General features: G+C 43.7%; 1 protein-coding gene across 2 annotated transcripts in view; it reads right to left on the bottom strand.

Moving 5' to 3' along the window:
- The window catches only part of LOC110521664 (sec1 family domain-containing protein 2-like), a 64,717-nt gene that overhangs the window by 17,867 nt on the left and 18,873 nt on the right, over window positions 1–27,977 (bottom strand). For both annotated transcript variants that reach the window (XM_090231822.1, XM_021599399.3), the window contains exon 2: window positions 426–571. In XM_090231822.1, the coding sequence (XP_090087948.1) occupies window positions 426–571 (146 nt within the window). The remainder of the gene's footprint in view (window positions 1–425; window positions 572–27,977) is intronic.

Raw genomic sequence — 27,977 nt, forward strand, 5'->3', positions numbered from 1 at the left:
ATGGCCAGAACGATGCAAATGGAATGACATCAAACACCTAGAAACCATGTGTTTGATGTATTTGGTACCGTTCCACGAATTCAGCTCCAGCCATTACCACGAGCCCATCCTCCCCAACTAAGGTGTCACAAGGCTCCTGTGATGTATGTATGGGCAGAAAATGAATGAATAGTTGAACAGCTGAATAGACAAATGGAGATAGCCCCACATTCTGTACATTGTGGACAGAAACTCACTACTAGAAAATACAACAGTAATGTGTTCTGGAGGATGCTGTGGAGGCGTATGAGGTGTGTTAGTGAGGGATTGGGTTCCACAGTCACCGCCGAACACAGAACGCCTGTCTGATGTAACCCTAGACTGTGAGGGCAACCGCCGACACCGATGGCGTTGTTGAGTTGTGGGTCGTTGTGCAACTGACTGACCTGATGTACTCCATCGCTGGCTGTGTAGACGGAGGTGAACTGTTTGAGGTGGTCTCGGGCATGGCTCAACTCTTTGAGGGTCTCAAACACCCCCTCCACTGCTGTATGGGCCCTCTCCATAGTCAGCTCCTCAGGATTACCACACCCTAGGGAGGGAGGGAGAGGGAGAGAGAGTTTACACTCTCATGCAGAATTCTAGTCATCAAGCATCTCTCTCAGAGACGGACAGAAAGTGAACACATTTTCTAGTTTCTAATGAATGAACTAGATTGTGATACTGCCTGGAATCGAACCAGGGTCTGTAGTGATGACTCTAGCACTGAGATGCAGTGCCTCAGACTGCTGCGGGACTCAGGAGCTCCCTGTGGCTCCCCCTGTGACACAGGAGCCCCCTGTGGTGGGCAGGGGTAGGTAACGTTGACACCTGTGTCTCTCCCCCTGCTAAGGAATTTTACATGAACATTTTAGTCATTTAGCAGACGCTCGTATCCAGAACGACTTACAGGAGCAATTAGGGTTAAGTACCTTGCTCAACAGATTTTTCACCTAGTTGGCTTGGGGATGCAAACCAGTAATCTTTCAGTTACTGGCCCAACGCTCTTAAGCGCTAGGCTACCTGCCGCCCTACGGAATGTGGTTGCCATTGGTTAATGAGAAGACAGAAAATATATATAAAAGCAAACATGAAACCAAATGAGGAAGACAGCCACGCTCTACTCAGAGAGACAAACACCTGGGATGAATACTGCTACATACTGCAGACGACAGCATCAGGTCTACTGCCAAACAGTACAATTACATAAGATCATTTGGGTTTTTCTTCTCCTAATGGAACAGTTATATACAGTGCATTTGGAAACTATTCAGACCCCTTGACTTTTTCCACATTTTGTTACATAACAACCTTTGGTCTAAAGCAGATTAAATTATTTTTTTCTCCCTCATCACCAGTTAAAAAACAACAACAACAAAAAGTGTTTTCTTAGTCATTATGGGGCATTGTGTTTAGATTGTTGAGATTTGTTTTAATTGATATTCATTTTGGAATAAAGCTGTAACGTAACAAAATGTTGAAAAAGTCAAGGGGTCTGAATACTTCCCAAATGCACCGTATGTAGACTACTAGCCTAGAGGTCAGAGTTCAGCCCAACAAAGCCTCCATATCAATTGAATACTTTTCTACTACTGTCCCACAGTTCAGGGTTTCCTCCCTAATAGGAAGACAACTACTGACCAACAGATTAACCCTGTGAATTGACTTCCTGTGAGCTCAGAGGAGAGAGCAAACCAATATAAACCCAGTAAACCCAATGTACAGAACAAGATAATTGGCTAAAAACAGTACATTGCAGTGATCTGGAGAAGACCAGTCCAAGCCATTCTGTTGTTTTTCTTATTGCAGATTGAACAACTTGAGGGTTAAGTGAGCTGCCTGTTTTCTTGCTAGATAAGATTGTCCAGACAGCTAGACTCTGACTGGGTTTTCCATCAAACCATGAAACAAAAGCAAAGCACTTCATTTAACCTTACATAAAAAATAAATAAATAAAGCACATAAGTACATTGTGTGTGTGTGTGTGTGTGTGTGTGTGTGTGTGTGTGTGTGTGTGTGTGTGTGTGTGTGTGTGTGTGTGTGTGAGTGTGTGTGTGTGTATGTGTGTGTGTGTGTGTGTGTGTGTGTGTGTGTGTGTGTGTGTGTGTGTGAGTGTGTGTGTGAGTGTGTGTGTGTGTGTCCGTCCCTTTATGTGCAAGTGTGTCTACAGGCAAAAATCTCCATTCGCCATTAAATATTCATAAAACTTCTTCCAGAAGAAATCTCTTTGGTTCAAGCTTGCCAAACAAAACTGAACTGGAGTTTATGCCCATGTATGAATAAACCGACTTTAACATTGGGATGATTTTGCCCATAACGCCCTCTGAAGTCTGCAGGATCTGTAATTTAAGTCAACAGCGCAGGCCAGTTGTATTTTGGTCCGATCTATTTCGGAGAGTGGGATGTGTCCACATGCACTCCAACATCAACACAGAGAGATAATATACACAAAGTGACCTGACTCACTGCCAGGACTGTCAGGATTTCATCTGTATTATATAATGGTTATTGTTAGGTCCTTCTCCTCCAAATAGAGCTGATATCATATTTAGCCCTAGCGGGTGTGTTGATAGCAGTTGCTCGCTATTGGAATGTAAAGCGTCTCGCTCTGCGGCTTTCACTTCCCCGTCAGACGGCTGGGTTAGCTCATAGGAAAACAGCCCTGCTCTCCTATCAGATGGACAGCAGTGTGAAGAGAAAGAGGGTCAGATGTGGGCTTTATCTCTCCAAAACAAGAACATGCATGTAAGACGGCTTGCACAGGGGAGGATTCTTGCAAAACTACTTAAAAAGTGTGAGTGAGAGTGTGTGTGTGTGTGTGTGTGTGTGTGTGTGTGCGTGCGTGCGAGCAAGCGAGTATAAACTCCCCCCAACGTATGCAAACCAGCTACATTGACGGTTAGAACGCCTGACTCACAGTTCAGATAAACTCACACTGACAACCCTAGGGGATGCATCATAGCCATGTCATTCTGCTATAGTGAGGGTGTCAGCATGTATATCGTGAGGGTACTGTGATGGGGGTTGAGGGAGGATGTAGAGCTTGAGAGGGAGAGGGAGGGGGGAGCGTGTGTGGAGCGTGAGAGGGCTGGTTGACTGGTTGCCAAAGCACACATTGCTGCAGGTCTGGAGCTGGCTGCTGGCTCTGCCAGGACAGGACACAGTCTGTGGTTGAGATGTTGATCATGCCACTGCCACGGAGCCCACGGCACCAAGCAGCCCAACCCGGCCCAGGTGCTGCTTCTCTGACAACAACTAGGTGGAATGAAATGTCCGTGGCAGAACGCTATGCTGTCTGCCTCTCAGGTAACTCTGGGACAGATCTACCCCAGAACTAAGCACTAACATTAGTGTGTGTGTGTTTTGTTACAATTCTGTGTTACTTATGCATGCATAATCATGCATATGAAAGTGTATTTTTTATTAATGTTTTTTTGTGTAACCAAATCTTTATTAATTTTGTTGTTTTCATTCCCCCAACATGTCTCCATCCAACCTCCCACCCCATTCCCCCAACATGTCTCCATCCATCCCACCACCCACCTCCCACTCCATTCCCCCAACACATCTCCATCCAACCACCCACCCCATCCCCACAATATGTCTCCATCCAACAACCCACAACATGTCTCCATCCAACCTCCCACCCCATCCCCACAACATGTCTCCTCCCTTTCATTTACACTAATTAAAGTGGATTTAACAAGTGACATCAATAAGGGATCATAGATTTCACATGGATTCACCTGGTTAATTTATGTCATGGAAAGAGCATTTTCAAACGACTAAACAACTGTTAATTTAGAAACACTCAGTGTACAAAACATGATGTTTTCAAACCATTACTGTCCACGATATCGGTAAGGGAACGGATTACACATTTGGACAATTGGGGGGGGTGCAATAGTCCGCCCTCCAGATCGCAAGGCATTTTGAAATATTGGAACATGGGCATGCCATTTTGATTCCTAGTAAAAAATGTATATAGTGTATACAGTATATCTTTTGTTTGTACATTTGGGCTTTATAGATTATAAAAAATAAGAAACACATACAAATAAACAGAGTCAAGTATATTTGTCCAGGCCTCAATTGTTTCTTAACTGGTACCATTCATTCTGACTGTCGATAATTATAAAGTTATACCTTCTAACAGTAACTGTATCCACTGGCGAATTGGGAGAGAGTGAGGTGATTGCCATCTAAGAGCCAACATATTTCTCGTGGCAGTGCTGCCTGCCAGCAGTAATTGTCTCTGATGAATTTTGTAACTCTTTCCCAGAAGTGTTTAACTGCAGGGCACGCCCACATCATATGAAGAAAAAGTTCCTACCTGATTTAGGGAACACAGTGAACAGTTGGTAGTTGGGGCCAATTTAATCCTAAAACGTTTCCTTGGTGTAAATACAGTCTTTTCCACTTAAAAGGTTGTTCAGATTCTCTTAGATCTGTGGGCCATACTTTTATAATGGCTAGCTCAGAATATGAGCTTTCCAAAAGTGTAAAAATATATATACACTGCTCAAAAAAAATAAAGGGAACACTAAAATAACACATCCTAGATCTGAATGAATGAAATATTCTTATTAAATACTTTTTTCTTTACATAGTTGAATGTGCTGACAACAAAATCACACAAAAATTATCAATGGAAATCAAATTTATCAACCCATGGAGGTCTGGATTTGGAGTCACTCAAAATTAAAGTGGAAAACCATACTACAGGCTGATCCAACTTTGATGTAATGTCCTTAAAACAAGTCTAAATGAGGTGAGGCTCAGTAGTGTGTGTGGCCTCCACGTGCCTGTATGACCTCCCTACAACGCCTGGGCATGCTCCTGATGAGGTGGCGGATGGTCTCCTGAGGGATCTCCTCCCAGACCTTGACTAAAGCATCCGCCAACTCCTGGACAGTCTGTGGTGCAATGTGGCGTTGGTGGATGGAGCGAGACATGATGTCCCAGATGTGCTCAATTGGATTCAGTTCTGGGGAACGGGCGGGCCAGTCCATAGCATCAATGCCTTCCTCTTGCAGGAACTGCTGACACACTCCAGCCACATGAGGTCTAGCATTGTCTTGCATTAGGAGGAACCCAGGGCCAACCGCACCAGCTTATGGTCTCACAAGGGGTCTGATCTCATCTCGGTACCTAATGGCAGTCAGGCTACCTCTGGCGAGCACATGGAGGGCTGTGCGGCCCCCGAAAGAAATGCCACCCCACACCATGACTGACCCACTGCCAAACCGGTCATGCTGGAGGATGTTGCAGGCAGCAGAACGTTCTCCACGGCGTCTCCAGACTGTCACGTCTGTCACATGTGCTCAGTGTGAACCTGCTTTCATCTGTGAAGAGCACAGGGCGCCAGTGGCGAATTTGCCAATCTTGGTGTTCTCTGGCAAATGCCAAACGTCCTGCACGGTGTTGGGCTGTAAGCAGAACCCCCACCTGTGGACGTCGGGCCCTCATACCACCCCCATGGAGTCTGTTTCTGACTGTTTGAGCAGACACATGTGCATTTGTGGCCTGCTGGAGGTCATTTTGCAGGGCTCTGGCAGTGCTCCTCCTGCTCCTCCTTGCACAAAGGCGGAGGTAGCGGTCCTGCTGCTGGGTTGTTGCCCTCCTACGGCCTCCTCCACGTCTCCTGATGTACTGGCCTGTCTCCTGGTAGCGCCTCCATGCTCTGGACACTACGCTGACAGACACAGCAAACCTTCTTGCCACAGCTCGCATTGATGTGCCATCCTGGATGAGCTGCACTACCTGAGCCACTTGTGTGGGTTGTAGACTCCGTCTCATGCTACCAATAGAGTGAAAGCACTGCCAGCATTCAAAAGTGACCAAAACATCAGCCAGGAAGCATAGGAACTGAGAAGTGGTCTGGTCACCACCTGCAGAACCACTCCTTTATTGGGGGTGTCTTGCTAATTGCCTATAATTTCCACCTGTTGTCTATTCCATTTGCACAACAGCATGTGACATTTATTGTCAATCAGTGTTGCTTCCTAAGTGGACAGTTTGATTTCACAGAAGTGTGATTGACTTGGAGTTACATTGTGTTGTTTAAGTGTTCCCTATATTTTTTTGAGCAGTGTATTATAGAGATCAGTCCTTCAGGAACCCAGATTATTTATTTATAAATCCCATCATTGGATTGTTTGGTAGTTTGGTTTCCCAAGCGACTCCATAGGCCAGAATAGCTGGCTTAAGTTGTAAATGTAGTAAAAAAGGAGTTGCCTGGTAATGTTTACGTATCTTTCAAATCTGTGAATCAAAGGTCTGTGAGAGCCAGAAATCTTGCTTGTTTGTAGGTGACCAAATATTTATTTTCCATCATAATTTGCAAATAAATTCATTAAAAATCCTACAATGTGATTTTCTGGATTTTTTTATTCTCATTTTGTCTGTCATAGTTGAAGTGTACCTATGATGAAAATTACAGGCCTCTCTCATCTTTTTAAGTGGGAGAACTTGCACAATTGGTGGCTGACTAAATACTTTTTTGCCCTACTGTAAGTATTCCCACCCCAAAGTCAATAGATGTTAGAATCACCTTTGGCAGTGATTACAGCTGTGAGTCTTTCTTGGTAGGCCTCTAAGAGCTTTGCACAAATGGATTTTACAATATTTGCCCATTATTATTTTTAGAATTCTGTAAGCTCTGTCAAATTGGTTGTTGATCACTGCTAGACAGCCATTTTCAAGTCTTGTCATAGATTTTCAAGCCGATTTAAGCCAAAACTGTAACTAGACCACTCAGAAACATTTAATATCATCTTGGTAAGCAACTTCAGTGTAAATTTGGCCTTGTGTTTTAGGTTACTTTCCTGCTGAAAGGTGAATTTTTCTCCCATTGTCTGTTGGAAAGCAGACTGAACCAGGTTTTCCTCTAGGATTTTTCCTGTGATTAGCTCTATTGCGTATATTTTTATCATAAAAAAACAACAACTCTCTAATCCTTGCTGATGATAAGCATACCCATAACATGATGCAGTCACCACCATGCTTGAAAATATGAAGAGTGGTACTCAAAGAATGCCACTGTGGATGAGATCAAAGCATGGACGTATCAAAGTATGCCACTGTGGATGAGATCAAAGCATGGGCGTATCAAAGTATGCCACTGTGGATGAGATCAAAGCATGGACGTGTCAAAGTATGCCACTGTGGATGAGATCAAAGCATGGACATATCAAAGTATGCCACTGTGGATGAGATCAAAGCATATCCACAGGTGTGTGTGTTTTGTTGAGGTGCCCACGTTTCCATGGTTTGTCAGAGCTCCTGTCTGTACATCCCCAGAGATGAGAAAACAAACGCAAAATAGGTAAGGACATGAGATGTCGTTTTCCATCGTGAGGACAGACTGTACAGCACAGAGCATGATGTACTGTGTTGGATTTGCCACAAACATAACACTTTCAGGACATAAAGGTTTTTCCAGTTTTTGCAGTTTTACTTTAGTGCCTTTAAGCAAACAGGATACATTTTAAAAAATATATTTTTATTCCGTACTGTGTTTCTTCTTTTCATTCTTCTTTTCACTCTTCTTCTTTTCATTCTTCTTTTCACTCTTCTTCTTTTCATTCTTCTTTTCACTCTTATTTTCACTCTGTCATTCACTCTGTATTATGGAGTAACTACAATGTTGTGAGTTAGGAAGGACACCTGTATCTTTGTAGTGACTGGGTGTATTGATACACCATGAAAAGTGTAATTAATAACTTCACCATGCTCAAAGATATATTCAATGTCTGCTTTTTAAAAATGTTACTCATCTACCAATAGGTTCCCTTATTTGCGTGGCATTGGAAAACCTCTCTGGTCTTTGTGGTTGAATCTGTGTTTGAAATTCACTGCTTGACTGAGGGACCTTACAGATAATTGTATGTGTGGGGTACAGAGATGAGGTAGTCGTTTAAAAATCATGTTAAACACTGTTATTGCACACAGACCAGAGAGTCCATGCAACTTATTATATGACTTGCTAAACACATTTTTACTCCTGAACTTATTTAGGATTGCCTTAACAAAAGGTTTGAATACTTATTGACTAAAGACATTACAGCTTTTCATTTTTAATTCATTTGTAAAAATGTTTAAAAACATAATTCCACTTTGACATTATGGGGTATTGTGTGTAGGCCAGTGACACACAATCTCAAATGAATCCATTTTAAAATCAGGCTGTAACACAGCAAAATGTGGAGAAAAAAAATCAAGGGGTGTGAATACTTTGATGGCCATTTTAAATATTCCTAAACACATAAAATGGGAAACAATTGGGATTTGTGCATGAATGTGTGTCTGCTCCTATTACTACAAATGCATAGTGTGTGTATATGGTTTATGACTGTTTGTCCCTGCAATAGCTCTGTGCCTGTAATGGCCTCGTGAGTGCAGGTTCAACGTACAGTAACAGGTTTCTGTGGTACAACAGAAATAGAGAGCTAATAGAGAGCTTTTAGGCCCATTTACCAGATCCATTATCAATTCACAACTAATGTGATGTTGCCCCTGACCTCTAGTATCACAATGACCCTGCTACTCAGAGAGAGAGAGAGAGAGAGAGAGAGAGAGAGAGAGAGAAGAGGAGAGGAGAGAGAAAAAGAGGGAGGGAGAGTGCGAGTGAGATAATGTAATAGTTTGTGTTAAGTAGATCAGTGAGAACATGCACAGGCAGTGTGACAGGAAGTGACCGATGTAACCTTTCTGGAACATTCTTAATGAGGTCTAATAGAGCAGTAGGAACCTGGGAGGCGATGCTGACTACCTGGGTAGGCAGGGGGAACTCAGCGAGATGTGCATAATAGGTGACGTGCAGAGGTGCATCTAACCTACCAGCTAACCACCAATTAGTGTGCCAGAAATAGAGGAGCAGGAGAGACAAAGAAGGAGAAATAACCAATAAAATAATCTGCCCTGTTGCTACACGCTGACTGGAAGCTTTAAAGGCATAGATACATACGCACACACACTCTCTCAGCTCTAACTAGTGAATTATGGGCATAAACTGTCCTTCTGGAAAGAATGTGAGGAAGAACAAAAGACATTCCGGTCTATAACTTATTACTTATCACCAGCACCCAGCTCTTCTTTCAGGATCCACTCCACTAGAGAATATTGAATTAGAGTACACAGTTTGTGGGTCTCCCATCGCAGTGCTAGAGGCATCACTACAGACCCGGGATCAATAACTACAGACCCGGGCTGTATCACGACTGGCAGTGATCGGCGCACAATTGGCCCAGTGTCGTTCGGGATAGCGGAGGGTTTGGCCTGAGGTGCTTCACTTGGCTCATCACTCTCTAGCGCCTCCTTGTGGCGGGCCGGGCGCCTGCAGGCTGACCTTGGTCTTCAGTTGAACGGTGTTTCCTCCGACACATTGGTGCGGGTCATGTTTCGAAGGACACATGACTCGACCTTCGCCTCCTGAGCCCATTGGGGAGTTGCAGCGATGAGACAAGATCAAAAAAGTAGTAAACAAAGAAGAAAATAAAAGGAGTACACCGCTTGTCTCTTTAATAACCTCCCAAACACTGCCCCAGAGATCCAACCACAGAATAGAAGACTAATCGTTCCAGATGTCTCACTGGAATGTGGAGAACAGACAGTGGAACCAACTATAAATAACTTGGGCTGGTTTTGTAACCTGAACGAAATTCTATTTTAGTGTGAGAAAAGAGGAGAGGGGGTGCTTTTGCTTCTTCAAAGGAAGAGAGACCGAAACACAGATTCCTGGGGATATGGAACCCTGGAGATGAGGAACCGTCAGAGCTTATATAAGTCTTTCCACTTAATCCCCTGTGGAATGCTGGCTGGGCACTGGGAGCTCCGGCCTGGCTCCTGCATCCCATTCCTGTCTTCAGGAATCCCACTGACAGAGTGTGCAGGAGGAAGAGTATACAGCATAGGAGTAGGGCAATACAATATGAGTAGGTGAGGGGTAAGGAAGTGGGCTTCTTCTAACACGTCATGAATATTAGTTCTCTCTGTAAAGCTAGGTGTTAGTCATGTCCCAGGAAACAACCTAGCATCCGGTCTACCCTGTCATCCCCATGGTAACAAGGTAATGTATGGTCCAGTGGACAGCGTCTCTTCATCAGCCAGACGCTATGTGTTGCTGCTCTACAGTCAGACCTGCTGAGACACAGAGGGATAGTAGTGGTGGGGTCTGAGGTCAGAATATAGAGTAAACTTAGCCAGTACACTGTGGTCACTCGAAGTCAGGGTTGGTCGGGGCTGTACGTGGGGCTGTTGGGCGGAGTGAGCAATGGCCAATGAGAGAAGAAGCCCGGTGAAGGAGTACATTAAGTATGGAGAGAGCAGTTCAAATGATACACGGTCAGATACGATGTCAAATCCCCCAAAAAATCAATCAATGTTTATTTGTCGTGTACACAGATTAGCAGATGTTACAGCAGGTGCAGAGAAATGCTTACGCTCATAGCTCCAGCAGTGCAGTAAACGCCTAACAGTACAACACTAATACACTAACAGTCCCAAAGAATGTGTAGCAGTTTATATACAAACGTCATCACAGAGCAATTTTTCTAAACCATTGGAAAATTGTTATGAACTGAAATACTGTTCATACATTATATTCTTTTGATTTAGAGTGTGATTTATTTATTTGTACATAGGAAAATAGCAGTTATGAATTGGGATGTTGTTACACTTGCATGTTTTAGAATATCATGAATCCCAGTATTACCTCTATATGTACTAACCTTAATAAGCCATGGTTTGGGCAAACATTAAGTTATTATTTTACACATTTTCTTATTGGATTATTGTACTTGCGCAACTGCTCATTTGATGAAAATGTATTGGCACAGGAAACCCATGACACATAGCTAGCCCAATGACCCTGTCTCACACACTTCTTCAGGGGTCAGAGTTCGGACGTAAGCTCTGAACGAACAAAACGGCCCATCAGTCCAGTTATAATGGCCTGACTGGTCTTAATGATTTCCCGAAGACAAAGAATTCCTGATGTTGGAATGGCCAGATTCCGGTTTTACACCCTAATCCTCTTCACTGTGATCTGAGGCACTTGACAGAGAACACAAGACCAGCTAAAGAGGCCAAGATCAGATCTCTCTCTCTCTCATCCTTCCAATAATTACTGCACTCAGTGTTATGCAAGTCAGCTATGCAGGGCTGGATCTTATTCATAAAAAAATGGGCCAAAATTGTGGATCTATGAGTGTATTCGCTGTGTTTGAGTTAGAGATAGATACTGGCTGGCTAGTCTTCCTTTCCTTAGGTATTTTGGACATAGTCAAATCTGAGGCTGAGAGCTGTGAATGAGCTCATCCCTGTAGTCTACAGTGTTTCCACAGGCCTCTGTCTGTACTGCTGAATCTCTCAGACTGACCGAGTCAGACTAAAGACGGGCTGAGAGACTGGTCTACACACTCTCTATACTCTCACAGCACCCTACGCTTCTCACCTCTCTCTGAGTGTCCAACGTGCGCATCAAAGTATGCCACTGTGGATGAGATCAAAGCATGGATGTGTCAAAGTATGCCACTGTGGATGAGATCAAAGCATGGACGTATCAAAGTATGCCCCTGTGGATGAGATCAAAGCATGGACGTATCAAAGTATGCCACTGTGGATGAGATCAAAGCATATCCACAGGTGTGTGTGTTTTGTTGAGGTGCCCACGTTTCCATGGTTTGTCAGAGCTCCTGTCTGTACATCCCCAGAGATGAGAAAACAAACGCAAAATAGGTAAGGACATGAGATGTCATTTTCCATCGTGAGGACAGACTGTACAGCACAGAGCTTTGTGTTTATAGATAAGCATATAGGTCAGTGATCATCATCCTCAGATGTCCTGCACTCTCTAAAAAGCCATGAGGAGATCAAGCAGCAGGCAGGAGCAGGGGACAAGCCCACTCCGAGGTTTATGTGTGTGTGTGTGTGTGTGATTTAGGGAGTGAGAGTTATGAAGGGGAGAATGAGTGTAGATCTAAGCAGAAATAAAGTTCATTCAATCAGAATGGGCCTGCAAGTAGGCCACTGTGTGTGATGACTGTGGAGACAGTGGCTGGTAATCACAGGGTAATGATTCGCTCAATTTGCCACAGGCAGCTGTAATTTAACTGTCTGACTGCAAGGGTCTGGAAGTAATCAGGCCACTACCTTAGTTAATCTGTGGCGCCTCCTCACACGCACGCACTGTCTGTCAATGTTGACACTTAAGGACTGTTTTTGATTCTAACACCTGATCATACGCAGGCAAAACAAGAAAATACCAAGATTCTGTCATTCAACAAGGTACTAAAGAACAAACTTGAGACCACTTCATAGACAAATACAGAATATCTGCTGCACAGAATGAGAATAATCTCTCTCACTCTCACAGTCTCTCTCACTCTCACAGTCTCTCTCACTCTCACTCACTCACTCACTAGCCTGCATCAAACATCTCCTCCCCTGTCTCACACACACACAAACATTTTATGTTATCTTCAGCATCAGCTTTACTGCAACGCCCACAGCTTTAGAGTGAGGGATGCCTTTACCCAGTGAACGCAACTCATACACTACAGTCAGAGGTGTGCTCTTTCATCTGGTTTCCCTGTCACCTTCCCGTCATCTCACCTTAGCAGGGGCAGCCCAACAACTTCCCACGCTCTCCTTCATCTCCACAATTATAGTGGTGTGTGTTCACATGTGTGGTTATGCCTATACGTGTGTGTCTGAATGCGTGTGTATCATAAAAGCAGTGGTTATATATTTCTGATGAAGACACAAAGTACTACAGTTCTGCAACAGTATTTTGCTTGAAATATTTAAAACAAAGTAATAGCGGCGGTTGTGTACTTTTTGACACTAAATGGATCCTTGTTTAATAATGTAATCCCCATCAGAAACCTTCAGGAGATAGTGAAGCGCCATTATTTTAGCTGCATGGATAACTGGGTCTGTTAACCCTCTTCCTGTCTCATACATTTACCATAAATGACACAACCACAGCCCCCTCCCACACACACACGCCTTACTATACTTGTCAGGACTTTTTGGGGACCAACAACTGATTCCCATTGAAAAAACGACTTTTCCTAACCCCTAAACCTAACCCCCAAACCTAACCCCTAAACCTAACCCCTAAACCTAACCCCCAAATAGACATGTATTTGAAACCACGTCTGAAAGAAAATGTATTTAAATGTTTTATTTTTTTATTTCACCTTTATTTAACCCGGTAGGCAAGTTGAGAACAAGTTCTCATTTACAACTGCGACCTGGCCAAGATAAAGCAAAGCAGTTCGACACATACAACAACATAGAGTTACACATGGAGTAAAACAAACATACAGTCAATAATACAGTAGAAAAATGAGTATATATACGATGTGAGCAAATGAGGTGAGATAAGGGAGGTAAAGGCAAAAAAAAGGCCATGGTGGCAAAGTAAATACAATATAGCAAGTAAAACACTGGAATGGTTGATTTGCAGTGGAAAAATGTGCAGAGTAGAGATAGAAATAATGGGGTGCAAAGGAGCAAAATAAATAGATAAATACAGTAGGGTATAATTTATAATTATAAATTATAACAGTATAATTTAATTGAGGGTTGATATAAATTATAATAATAAAACATATTTGGTAGCCACCCAACCAGCCATAGTTCAGCTATTTTACAGTAATCTCCATCTTTCTAATTTTTTTATTTAATCTTTATTTAACAAGGTAGGCTAGTTGAGAACAAGTTCTCATTTACAACTGCGACCTGGCCAAGGTAAGGCAAAGCAGTGTGTCAAAAACAACGACAGAGTTACACATGGGATAAACAAACGTATAGTCAATAACACAATAGAAAAATCTGTATACAGTGTGTGCAAATGAAGTAAGGAGGTAAGGCAATAAATAGGTCAATAGTGGCGTGATCACAATTGATCAATTAACACTGGAGTGATAGATGTGCAGATGAGGATGTGAAGTATAAATACTGGTATAAATAGTGGTGTGCAAAAGAGCAGAAAATAAATCAATTAAATATGGGGATGAGGTAGGTAGTTGGATGGGCTAATTACAGATGGGCTGTGTACAGCTGTAGCGATCGGTAAGCTGCTTTGACAGCTGATGCTTAAAGTTAGTGAGGGAGATATAGGGAGTTTACTCTAGGGAGTTTTTCCTAGCCACCGTGCTTCTACACCTGCATTGCTTGCTGTTTGGGGTTTTAGGCTGGGTTTCTGTACAGCACTTTGAGATATCAGCTGATGTACAAAGGGCTATATAAATAAATTTGATTTGATGAGTCTCCAACTTCAGTGATTTTTACAATTTGTTCCAGTCATTGGCAGCAGAGAACTGGAAGGAAAGGCGGCCAAAGTTGTGTTGGCTTTGGGGATGACCAGTGAAATATATGGATGTTGTTATAGTAACCAGTGAGCTGAGATAAGGCGGAGCTTTACCTAGCAAAGACTTATAGATGACCTGAAGCCAGTGGGTCTGGCAACGAATATGTATCGAGGACCAGCCAACAAGAGCATACAGGTCGCAATGGTGGGTAGTATATGGGGCTTTTGTGACATAACGGATGGCACTGTGAAAGACGGCATCCAATTTGCTGAATAGAGTGTTGGAGGCTATTTTGTAAATGACATCGCCGAAGTCAAGGATCGACAGGATAGTCAGTTTTACGAGGGTATGTTTGGCAGCATGAGTGAAGGAGGCTTTGTTGCAAAATAGGAAACCGATTCTAGATTTAACTTTGGGTTGGAGATCTCTGCCATATCAAATCATATGACACACATTGTAACTTGTGGTCATCTTGGTTTATATATGTATCCAATCTTCTTACCGTTTACCCTACCCCGTTCCCTCCCAAAGTTCCCTACAAGGCTATTGGCCTGGCTACATTCCTCTTCCTGATTGTAATCGGCACCCTTCTCCTAGCAGTATCCATATAGGTTGTATTTTCCTACTAGCACTGACTTTGCAGATAACTACTTTGAGGGAAAATGTACTTGCTACGACTGTGTTATGTGGTTGTCTCACCTAGCTATCTTAAGACAAAAGCACAAACTCTAAGTCGCGCTGGATAAGAGCGTCTGTTAAATGACTCAAATGTAAATGTAGTGGAATAACATGGAAATCGGGTCTAGACTTTATTTTCCTCATCATCATAAAATATACCACATAAAAGATATAAGGAGTATTTTTTAACTATGTAGAATTGCAGGAAATGAGCTTCAAAACAACAAATTAGATGTCAAACCCACCATTTGTGTGGCTGGCCAAAGAGCTCAATTTTCGTGTCATCTGACTAAAGCACCGGTGGTTCCTATCCAAATGCTGTTTAGTAAAGTCCTGGCATTTACATTTGCTGGGTAACATGAAAATAGCTCTCTTTGGCCACGCACACCAGTGGAGGGTTTGGCGTTGAAATGAGAACGCATGAGCAGAAAATACCCCCCTATCTACTGTAAAATCTAGTGGTGGATCTTTGATGTTTTGGGGGTTGTAACGACGTTCGTCTGTAGGAGGAGAAGCGGACCAAAAAGCAGCGTGGTGGTTACTCATGTTCTTTAATGGAAAACTGAACGATACATGAAATAACTTAAATCTACAAAACAACAAACGGAACGTGAAAACCTATACAGCCTATCCTGTGACAACAAACACAGAGACAGGAACAATCACCCACAAACACACAGTGAAACCCAGGCTACCTAAGTATGATTCTCAGTCAGAGACAACTAATGACACCTGCCTCTGATTGAGAACCATACTAGGCCGAAAACATAGAAATGCCCCAAAACATAGAAAAACAAACATAGACTGCCCACCCAACTCACGCCCTGACCATACTAAATAAATACAAAACAACGGAAATAGAGGTCAGAACGTGACAGGGGTATTTTTCTCCCACTGGTCCTGGGGCCCTTGTTAAGGTCAATGTCATCATACACTTTACCCAGTATCAGGACATTTTAGCCAAAAACCTGGTTACCTCTGCCAGGAAGCTGAAACTTGCCTGCAAGTGGATCTTCCAGCAAGACAATAAACCCAACCACAAATCAAAATCCACAAAGAAATGGTTCATAGGCTACAAAATCAACATTATTCAATAGCCACCTCAGTCTCCAGACCAAATTATTTTGAGCATACGATATAGCTCAGTATTTTAATCATTTATTTTAGCTCATCTTTATCAATGGTGTGAATAATTTCAGACCCCACTGTATGCGTGTATCTACATGGATGCACAAGTGAGTTTGTGTCATGTGTTTTCAACAACCTTCAATTCCAAGCAGCTTACTCTTCAGTGAGAGAAAAGGGCATCACAGATCCTATATTTAACTTCATTCCTCAGACAAAGTAACCAAATAGCTCCTCATCTCTTCTTAATCTGTCCAGCTACTGGAGTTCACACAATGTGAGCACCATTTACCGGCGGCATGTGACTGATTTGGCCCTACATTGTGTCTGTCTTCTTACATGTTTTCCTCTTGACAGTTCAGTATGGGTCCGTTTTCCCTCAACTGAACTCTCCCAGGTACAGTTCCAGTCAAAAGTTTGGACACACCTACTTGGAGTTTTTCGTTATTTTTTAAAACTATTTTCTACATTCTAGAATAATAGTGAAGACAACAAAGCTATGAAATAATAAATATGGAATCACGTAGTAACCAAAAAAGTGTTAAACAAATCAAAGTATATTTTATATTTCAGATTCTTCAAAAGAGCCACCCTTTGATGACAGCTATGCACACGCTTGGCATTCTATCAACCTGCTTCACCTGGAATGCTTTTCCAACAGTCTTGAAGGAGTTCCCACATATGCTGAGCACTTGTTGGCTGCTTTTCCTTCACTCTGCAGTCCAACTCATCCCAACTCATCTCAATTGGGTTGAGGTTGGGTGATTGTGGATGTCAGGTTATCTGATGCAGCACTCCATCACTCTCCTTTTTGGTCAAATAGCCCTTACACAGCCTGGAGGTTTGTTGGGTCATTGTCCTGTTGAAAAACAAATGATAGTCCCACTAAGCACAAACCAGATGGGATGAAATATCGCTGCAGAATGTTGTGGTAGCCACGTTGGTTAAGTGTGTCTTGAATTCTGAATAAATCACTGACAGTGTCACCAGCAAAGTACCCCCACACTATCACACCTCCGCCTCCATGCTTCACGGTGGAACCACACATGCAGAGATAATCCGTTGACCTACTCTGCATCTCACAAAGACATGGTGATTGGAACCAAAAATCTCAAATTTGGACTCATCAGACCAAAGGACAGATTTCCACCGGTCTAATGTCCATTCGTGTTTCTTGGACCAAGCCAGTCTCTTCTTCTTTTTGATGTCCTTTGGTAGTGGTTTCTTTGCAGCAATTCCATGAAGGTCTGATTCACCCAGTCTTCTCTGAACAGTTGATGTTGAGATGTGTCTGTTGCTTGAACTCTGTGAAGCATTTATTTGGGCAGTAATTTATGAGGCTGGTAACTCTACGGCCTTTACCTTTAGCTCAGACACCAGCCGCTTTCAGCCTGGATAATACCCGCCAGTCTGCACAGCGCGATATCAACCCTGAGCATATCAGACTGCTTTTCTGCACTACTTCACCAGATTCCTGCCGTAAGCTCTGGACCATTACTCCAGAGTGGCCCAGCCCCGAAGCTAGCCTTGAGACAGGCCCATCTCTCGGCCTGCTCAGTAGACCTTTGATCACTTGTCTACACAGCTGATCCCTCCCGGACTCTTCACTAACACGACTAGAAGCCACTACATCACTGGATTCCTGCCGTAAGCTCTGGACCTTTGCATCGGATCATCGCAGCAAGCTAGTGGCTACCGAGTGGCTACAGTGGCTAACGCCCTTGTCCCGAAGCTAGCACCAGTTAGCCTCGAGCCAGGTGCATCTCCCGGCAAGCAAATTAAATTCCTCCAGCTACAATACCCCTTTTGCCAATTGGCCTGGACCCTTTGTTGACACGGAGCCCCGCCGATCCATCACGACTGATCTGCCATAATTCCGTCCGATGTGCCCTCAACCGGCCTTTGTCGGTCATCGGTAAAGGCGCTTCTGCTAGCCCGCGCCTGCTAACTTTAGGAACGTTATGTCCCCCGCTTGCTAGCGTAGTAACGGCTTCCCTGTTTCATCTATTGCTGTTGACTGGACACTATGATCACCTGGCTACATAGCTGATGCCTGCTGGACTGTTCATTAATCACGGTACACTTTTTATGTTTATTTTGTTTACCTGTCGGCCCCAGCCTCGAACTCAGGCCCTGTGTGTAGTTAACTGACCCTCTCTGCCCATTCATCGTAATTTTACCTGTTGTTGTTGTTGTCTTAGCTGATTAGCTATTGTTTTCTTACCCGTTGTTGTCTTAGCTAGCTCTCCCAATCAACACCTGTGATTGCTTTATGCCTTGCTTTATGTCTCTCTCTAATGTCAATATGTATTTTATGCTGTTGTTTAGGGTATTTATCATTGTTTTATTTTACTGTGGAGCCCCTAGCACCACTCAACATGCCTCAGATACCTCTTTTGTCCCACCTCCCACACAAGAGATGACCTCACCTAGCATAACTAGTGCCTCCAGAGATGCAACCTCTATTACTCAATGCCTAGGTTTACCTTCACTGTACCCGCACCCTACCATACCACTGTCTGTACACTTTGCCCTGAATCTATTCTATCATGCCCAGAAATCTGCTCCTTTTATTCTCTTCCCCCCAACGCACTAGACGACCAGTTTTGATAGCCTTAAGCCGTACCCTCATCCTACTCCTCCTCGGTTCCTCGGGTGATGTAGAGGTTAACCCAGGCACTCTCATTTGTTGACTTCTGTAACCGTAAAAGCCTTGGTTTCATGCATGTTAACATCAGAAGCCTCCTCCCTAAGTTTGTTTTACTCACTGCTTTAGCACACTCCTCCCACCCTGATGTCCTTGACGTGTCTGAATCCTGGCTTAGGAAGGCCACCAAAAACTCTGAGATTTCCATCCACAACTACAACATTTTCTGTCAAGATATAACTGCCAAAGGGGGAGGAGTTGCAATCTACTGCAGAGATAGCCTGCAAAGTTCTGTCATACTATCCAGGTCTATGCCCAAACAGTTAGAGCTTCTAATTTTTTTAATTCATCTCTCTAGAAATAAATTGCTCACTGTTGCCGCCTGTTATAGACCCCCCTCAGCTCCCAGCTGTGCCCTGGACACCATGTGTGAATTGATTGAAGATAGATGGGGGGCAGAGTTCATTCTGTTAGGTGACCTAAACTGGGATATGCTTAAAACCCCGGCCGTCCTGCTAGATGCCCTCAATCTCAAACAAATTATTAAGGAACCCACCAGGTACAACCCTGAATCTATAAACATGGGCAGCCTCATATATATTATCCTGACCAACTTGCCCTCCAAATACACCTCTGCTGTTTTCAATCAGGATCTCAGCAATCACTGCTTCATTGCCTGCATCTGTAATGGGTCCGTGGTCAAACGACCACCTCTCATCACTGTCAAACACTCCCTAAAACACTTCTGCGAGCAGGCCTTTCTAATCGACCCGGTCCGGGTATCCTGGAAGGATATTGACCTCATCCCGTCAGTAGAGGAGGCCTGGTTGTTCCTTATAAGTAATTTCCTCCCAATCTTAAATAAGCATGCCCCATTCAAAAAATGTAGAACTAAGAACAGATATAGCCCTTGGTTCACTCCAGACCTGACTGCCCTTCACCAGCACAAAAACATCCTGTGGCGTACTGCATTAGCATCAAATATTCCCCCTGATATGCAACTTTCAGGGAAGTCAGGAACCAATAATACACACAGTCAGTTAGGAAAGCAAATGCCTGCTTTTTCAAACAGAAATTTGCATCCTGTAGCTCTAACTCCAAAAGGTTCTGGGACACTGTAAAGTCCATGGAGAATAAGAGCACCTCCTCCCAGCTGCCCACTGCACTGAGGCTAGGAAACACTGTCACCACCGACAAATCCACGATAATCGAGAATTTCTCTACGGCTGGCCATGCTTTCCTCCTGGCTACACCAACAGCCCATTTCTCATTCACCCAAATCCAGATAGCTGATGTTCTGAAAGAGCTGCAAAACCTGGACCTGTACAAATCAGCTGGGCTAGACAATCTGGACCCTCTCTTTCTAAAATTATCCTCAGCCATTGTTGCAACCCCTATTACTAGTCTGTTCAACCTCTCTTTCGTATCGTCTGAAATTCCTAAAGATTGGAAGGCTGCCGCAGTCATCCCCCTCTTCAAAGGGGTGACACTTTAGACCCAAACTGTTACAGACCTATATCTATCCTGCCCTGCCTTTCTAAAGTCTTCGAAAGCCAAGTTAACAAACAGATCACTGACCATTTCGAATCCCACCGCTGTGCAATCTGGGTTCCGAGCTGGTCACGGGTGCACCTCAGCCACGCTCAAGGTACTAAACGATATCATAACCGCCATCGATAAAAGACAGTACTGTGCAGGTGTCTTCATCGACCTGGCCAAAGCTTTCAACTCTGTCAATCACTGGATTCTTATCGGCAGACTCAACAGCCTTGCTTTCTCAAATGACTGCCTCGTCTGGTTCACCAATTACTTCTCAGATAGAGTTCAGTGTGTAAAATCGGAGGGCCTGTTGAATGGACCTCTGTCAGTCTCCATGGGGTTACCACAGGGTTAAATTCTCGGACCAACTTTTTTTTATCAATGATGTCGCTCTTGCTGCGGGTGATTCCTTGATCCACCTCTACGCAGACGACACCATTCTGGAGACATCTGGCCCTTCTTTGGACACTGTGTTAACAAACCTCCAAACAAGCTTCAATGCCATATAACACTCCTTCCGTGGCCTCCAACTGCTCTTAAAACGCTAGTAAAACTAAATGCATGCTTTTCAACCGATTGCTGACCAGAACCCGCCCGCCCGACTAGCATCACTACTCTAGATATTCTGACTTAGAATATGTGGACAACTACAAGTGTCTGGCTAGACAGTAAACTCTCCTTCCAGACTCACATTAAGCGTCTCTAATCTAAAATTAAATCTAGAATTGGCTTCCTATTTTGCAACAAAGCCTCCTTCACTCACGCTGCCAAACATACCCTCGTAAAACGGACTATCCAACCGACCCTCGACTTCGGCGATGTCATTTACAAAATAGTCTCCAACACTCTACTAAGCAAATTGGATGCAGTCTATCACAGTGCCATCCGTTTTGTCACCAAAGCCCCATGTACTACCCAACACTGCGACCTGTATGCTCTCGTCGGCTGGCCCTCGCTTCATATTCGACACCAGACCCACTGGCTCCAGGTCATCTATAAGTCTTTGCTAGGTAAAGCTCCGCCTTATCTCAGCTCACTGGTCATCATAACAACACCCACCCGTAGCACGCGCTCCAGCAGGTATATCTCATTGGTCATCCACCAAAGCCAACACCACCTTTGGCCGCCTTTCCTTCCAGTTCTCTGCTGCCAATGACTGGAACGAATTGCAAAAATTACTGAAGTTGGAGACTTCTATCTCCCTCACTAACTTTAAGCATCAGCTATCTGAGCAGCTTTCCGATCGCTGCAGCTGTACACAGCCCATCTGTAAATAGCCCATCCAACTACCTCCCTCATCCCCATATTGTTTATATTAACTTTTTTTGCACATCAGTATTTCTACTTGCACATCATCATCTGCACATCTATTACTCCAGTGTTAATTTGCTAAATTGTAATTACTTCGCTACTATTGGCCTATTTATTGCCTTACCTCCTTATTCCATTTGTACACACTGTATATAGATTTTTCTATTGTGTTATTGATTGTACTTTTGTTTATCCCATGTGTAACTCTGTGTTGTTGTTTTTTGTCATACTGCTTTGTTTTATCTTGGCCAGGTCAAGTTGTAAATGAGAACTTGTTCTGAACTTGCCTACCTGGTTAAATAAAGGTTAAATAAAAGTTATTTAAAAAACTAAAAATGAATCGTATTTATCCTCTGTTATCCTCTGCAGCAGAGGTAACTCTGGGTCTTCCTTTCCTGTGGCGGTCCTCATGAAAGTCAGTTTCATCATAGCGCTTGATGGTTTTTGCGACTGCACTTGAAGAAACACTTAAAGTTCTTGAAATTTTCCGGATTGACTGACCTTCATGTCTTAAAGTAATGATGGACTGTCGTTTGGTAATGATGGACTTGGTATTTTACCAAATTGGGCTATCTTCTGTATACCACCCCTACCTTTTCACAACACAACTGATTGGCTCAAACACATTAAGGAAAGAAATTCCACAAATGAACTTTTAACAAGTCACACCTATTAATTGAAATGCATTCCAGATGACTACCTTATGAAGCTGGTTGAGAGAATGCCAAGAGTGTGCAAAGCTGTCATCAAGGCAAAGGTTGGCTACTTTGAAGAATCTCAAATATATTTCAATTTGTTTAACACTTTTTTGGTTACTACATGATTCCATGTGTGTTATTTCATAGTGTTGATGTCTTAACTATTATTCTACAATGTAGAAAAAAGTAAAAGTAAAGAAAAACCCTGGAATGAGCGTGGGTGTGTCCAAACTTTTGACAGGTACTGTCGTCCATTACGGCTAATCCTGAACCAAAAATCATTTAAAAATCTCCTTTGAAAAAGTTTTTTTTAGTCAAGGCTTAATCTGTGTCTGGGAAACTGGCCATAAATGTAAATACAGAGACATGCTGTTTAATGCTGGGTCAGGATCTGCTATCTCAAACATGAATCCTTGTCATGAAAACGCTCTCTGGACATCTCAGATTGTTCTCTGGTCACACAAAGCCACAGCGTCATCCTTTACAGGTGGTTCACTTCCAGGAAGAGAATCTAGGTCTGTTGTGCCCCCTACTGGACTACCCTGGAAAACCTACTCTGGAATTCCATTCATAAACGATTCAACCACACAGTGAGGTGGCAGTCCTCAAACCACTGCTGCAATAATAATTGTTTCAGAGTGAGAGTATTGATGTATTTGATCATATCACAGTCTCCGACATTGGATACTTCATGAATAAATACTATTTTACTGTATGTCTCAAGGATGGACCAAAACTCTTCCAGAACCTCTTCGAGGTAGTCTTACTTTATAGACATGTCATTAGTGTCCGTCACACAGGGAAATAATGCCCCCTTCTGGCTGCATTGGACTCTGCCATATTACACTCACAATCCAAAATGCAGAGTGGACTAGACTACAGGGTGAGAATGTCACTATCCATGTTATTCAAATAAAATGTACAATAATTCTGAAGGGAGACACTGCAAGTTTTACTGAGACAATAAAAAGCAAAGGGTATGAGGCTATTCACAAGCTGATACACTACATGGCCAAAAGTATATAGACACCTGCTCATCTAACATCTCATTCCAATATCATGGGCATGAATATGGAGTTGGTCCCCCTTTGCTGCTATAACATTCTCCACTCTTCTGGGAAGACTTTCCACTATATGATGGAACATTGCATTGGGGACTTGCTTCCATTCAGCCACAAGAGCATTTGTGAGGTCGGGCACTGATGTTGGGCGATTAGGTCAGGCACACAGTCAGCGTTCCAATTCATCCCAAATTAGTTTGACGGGGTTGAGGTCAGTGCTCTGTGCAGACCAGTCAAGTTCTTACACAATGATCTCGACAAACCATTTCTGTATGGACCTCTCTTTGTGCACAGGGTCTTTGTCATGCTGAAACAGGAAAGGGCCTTCCCCAAACTGTTGCCACAAAGTTGGAAGCACAGAATCGTCTAGAATGTAATTTTATGCTGTAATGTTATGATTTCTCTACACTGGAACTAAGGGGCCAAGTCCGAACCATTAAAAATAGCCCCAGAAAATGATTCCTCCTCCACCAAACTTTACAGTTGGCACTATGCATTGGGGCAGGTAGCGTTCTCCTGGCATCTGCCAAACCAATATTTGTCCTTCAGACTGCCAGATGGTGAAGCATGATTTATCACTCCAGAGAACGCGTTTCCACTGCTCCAGAGTCCAATGGCATGTCGAGCTTCACACCACTCCACCTGACGCTTGGTATTGCGCATGGTTCAGTTCTTGTGCTGACGTTGCTTCCAGAGGCAGTCTGGACTCGGTAGTGAGTGTTGAAACCGAGGACAGACGATTTTTACACGTCACGCGCTTCAGCACTCAGCGGTCCCGTTCTGTGAGCTTGTGTGGCCTACCACTTCGCGGCTGAGCCGTTGTTGCTCCTAGACGTTTCCACATCACAATATCAACACTTACAGTTGACCGGGGCAGCTATAGCAGGGCAGAAATATAGTATACAGTATGACTGTGTCTGTTTAAAGGGGTTATAGGAGCAGGCGGGTCAAACACAAGGTTAAATATGAGTAAACAAGAGCTTCCTCCCTCGGGACAGAGTCTCTGCACCTGGACTTCCCATTATAACACACAACACACATACAACACACACACAATACACACAGAATACACACACACACACAGTATTGACCAAATGAGGGTGCTGGAGCATCGTTCCTGTTTGAATGAGTAATGATAAATGGTAGCTATTGTCCCCTGTAAAGACCATAGAGAGACCCACAAAATAGTCACGCTCACACACTCACAAAACATTACACACACACACACACACACACACACACACACACACACACACACACACGAGGCTCTGCATGAAGTGAGTAGTGGTGATGCTCACAGAGCTGTCACAGTGCTGCTCTAATCTGAGAAATACAGCGTCCGCTCAGCCCATGGAGACAGACTCAGGACTTATTTATGACATCCTCTTCAATTTCACAGCTCAAACAGCTTGTTCTCTCTCACCATTCTATCCATTCAACAGCACTACTTACCCCTCTCATTTATCAATGTGCACTTTCTCTTAATCACATCCACCTTGTTCTGTCTGTCTGTCTGTCTGTCTGTCTGTCTCTGTCTGTCTGTCTGTCTGCCTGAAATCTCTCTCTGTCTGTCTTTTAGAATCTCTCACTGTCTGTCTGTCTCTCTCTCTGGCTCTCTGTTTTCAGAATCTCTCTCTTTGTCCGTCTGTCTTTCAGAATCTCTCACTGTCTGTCTGTCTCTCTCTCTGGCTGTCTGTTTTCAGAATCTCTCTCTTTGTCTGTCTGTCTTTCAGAATATCTCTTTCTCTGTGTCTGTCTGTCTGTCTGTCTTTTAGAATCTCTCTCTCTGTCTGTCAGTCTGTCTTTCAGAATATCTTTCTCTCTGTGTCTGTCTTTCATAATATCTCTCTCTCGCTCTCTGAGTCTGTCTGTCTTTAAGAATCTCTCTGTCTGTCTGTGTCTTTCAGAATCTCTCTCGCTCTCTGTCAGTCTGTCTTTCAGAATATCTCTTTCTCTGTGTCTGTCTGTCTGTCTTTCAGAATCTCTCTCTCTGTCTGTCAGTCTGTCTTTCAGAATATCTCTTTCTCTGTGTCTGTCTGTCTGTCTGTCTTTTAGAATCTCTCTTTCTGTGTCTGTCTTTCATAATATCTCTCTCTCGCTCTCTGAGTCTGTCTGTCTTTAAGAATCTCTCTGTCTGTCTGTGTCTTTCAGAATCTCTCTCGCTCTCTGTCTTTCACTCTCTCTCTCCGAGGTCTTCTCCTAGTCCTGTCGGGTAAGGACGCCCCTGTGGAGTGACGCAGTGCATTTAGGGAAAGGGCCATAAATCATTGAGCAGGGAGGAGGGGGATGGCACAGTTTGTTCTCCTCTGCTCCCATGTCTCCCCCTATCCCTCCCCCCCAGGATTCTAAATCTCTTGCAGTCTGGAGAGTCATCACCCCCTGAGTCCCACCAACCACCCATAGCTCCAATACTAATGGAGGGACCAGACACACACATGTACGCACAGCAACTGCCCAAGGAAATCGACAAGATGAAAGAATATAAGAACTGAGCACATGTGAGAGCAGACTTGTGTAAAAGTACAGACAGAAAAATGCACCTCTGCAAGCGCCCCATGAAACAGCAGGCCCGAGAAGGAGGTGGTGTCGGGGGCAATCTTTTATTTTGATAGTTCCATCCTGGAGAAAGGGCCTCTGTTCTGTTTGTTTTCCAGGGAGAAACATCTGTGTTACTCCTGAGAGCAACAAACTGGGCTAGAGTTACATACCATGGTACAACTAACACACACACACACACACACACACACACACACACACACACACACACACACACACACACACACACACACACACACACACACACACACACACACACACACACACACACACACACACTATGCACAGACAGAAGACAGTCAAGAACATGAAAACAAAAAGTTCTGAACAAAAATACATACTCTTACTGAATAGATTTACCACACTGTTATAATCAATGCTACAATGTAATACCAATGCTACAATGTAATACCAATGCTACAATGTAATAACAATGCTACAATGTAATACCAATGCTACAATGTAATAACAATGCTACAATGTAATACCAATGCTACAATGTAATACCAATGCTACAATGTAATAACAATGCTACAATGTAATAACAATGCTACAATGTAATAACAAATGGATACATTTGAGTCATTTAGTAGACACTCTTATCCAGAGTGACTTACAGGAGCAATTAGGGTTATGCGCCTTGCTCAAGGGCACATCGACAGATTTTCACCTGGTTGGCTCTGGGATCCGAACCAGCGACCTTTCGGTTACAGGCCCAACACTCTTAACCGCTAGGCTACCTACCTCCCTAAACATGACAAAATATTACGGTACTTTCAATACAACCACAGCTCTGAACATCGCTAAAACGTAGCTGGTTGAAGCGCACATATTTCCCTGTATGCCCGATAACTGTGGATGATGTACAGCTGTCTAAGGCGTACTGGGACAGTCAGAAGGACACTTTCCCTGTGATAACTGTGGATGATGTACAGCTGTCTAAGGCGTACTGGGACAGTCAGAAGGACAGTTTCCCTGTGATAACTGTGGATGATGTACAGCTGTCTAAGGCGTACTGGGACAGTCAGAAGGACAGTTTCCCTGTGATAACTGTGGATGATGTACAGCTGTCTAAGGCGTACTGGGACAGTCAGAAGGACAGTTTCCCTGTGATAACTGTGGATGATGTACAGCTGTCTAAGGCGTACTGGGACAGTCAGAAGGACAGTTTCCCTGTGATAACTGTGGATGATGTACAGCTGTCTAAGGCGTACTGGGACAGTCAGAAGGACAGTTTCCCTGTGATAACTGTGGATGATGTACAGCTGTCTAAGGCGTACTGGGGCAGTCAGAAGGACAGTTTTCCTGTGATAACTGTGGATGATGTACAGCTGTCTAAGGCGTACTGGGACAGTCAGAAGGACAGTTTTCCTGTGATAACTGTGGATGATGTACAGCTGTCTAAGGCGTACTGGGACAGTCAGAAGGACAGTTTTCCTGTGATAACTGTGGATGATGTACAGCTGTCTAAGGCGTACTGGGACAGTCAGAAGGACAGTTTTCCTGTCTCTTGGCAGTGGCTGCAGTTGTTGTTGTATTACTCAAATCTAGTCAACCAAGAAAACCTGGGCTCAAAAACAACCCTTGGGTAAATATTGTGTAAGTGCTAACATATTGAATTTGGACTAAGCATCTGGCATTTGTAACCAGTCAATTTTTTTTCTCTCCATCGGAAGTACACAAGCCTTTCCCCCTGCTGGCTGTAAAGGGAATGGGACAGAACATAGACTAGTATTATCAAGGCAGAGGAAAATAACAGCTCTCAATCTCTGAACATACTGTATGCACAGTCTGACAGACAGGCACAGAAATGCCCACTAAGATGAGAGGGGTTCTGAGCTAACCTACAGCCTGTTGGAGGTTCTGTCTGTATCTGTGTTGGAACAGCTCCCTGTCGTCTGCAGATCTCCAGCAGTCTTCAACAGGAAAACAGAGAAAGTCAACATCACCACTAGAGGGCAATGTTACACCGTGGACTGACAGCATCTAGGGACCCCCCCAGTCCCAAACCCCCATGTGCACA

This window comes from Oncorhynchus mykiss, chromosome 4 (assembly GCF_057628025.1).
Source record: "Oncorhynchus mykiss isolate SJ-2025 chromosome 4, ASM5762802v1, whole genome shotgun sequence".
Classification (NCBI taxonomy): Eukaryota; Metazoa; Chordata; class Actinopteri; order Salmoniformes; family Salmonidae; genus Oncorhynchus; species Oncorhynchus mykiss.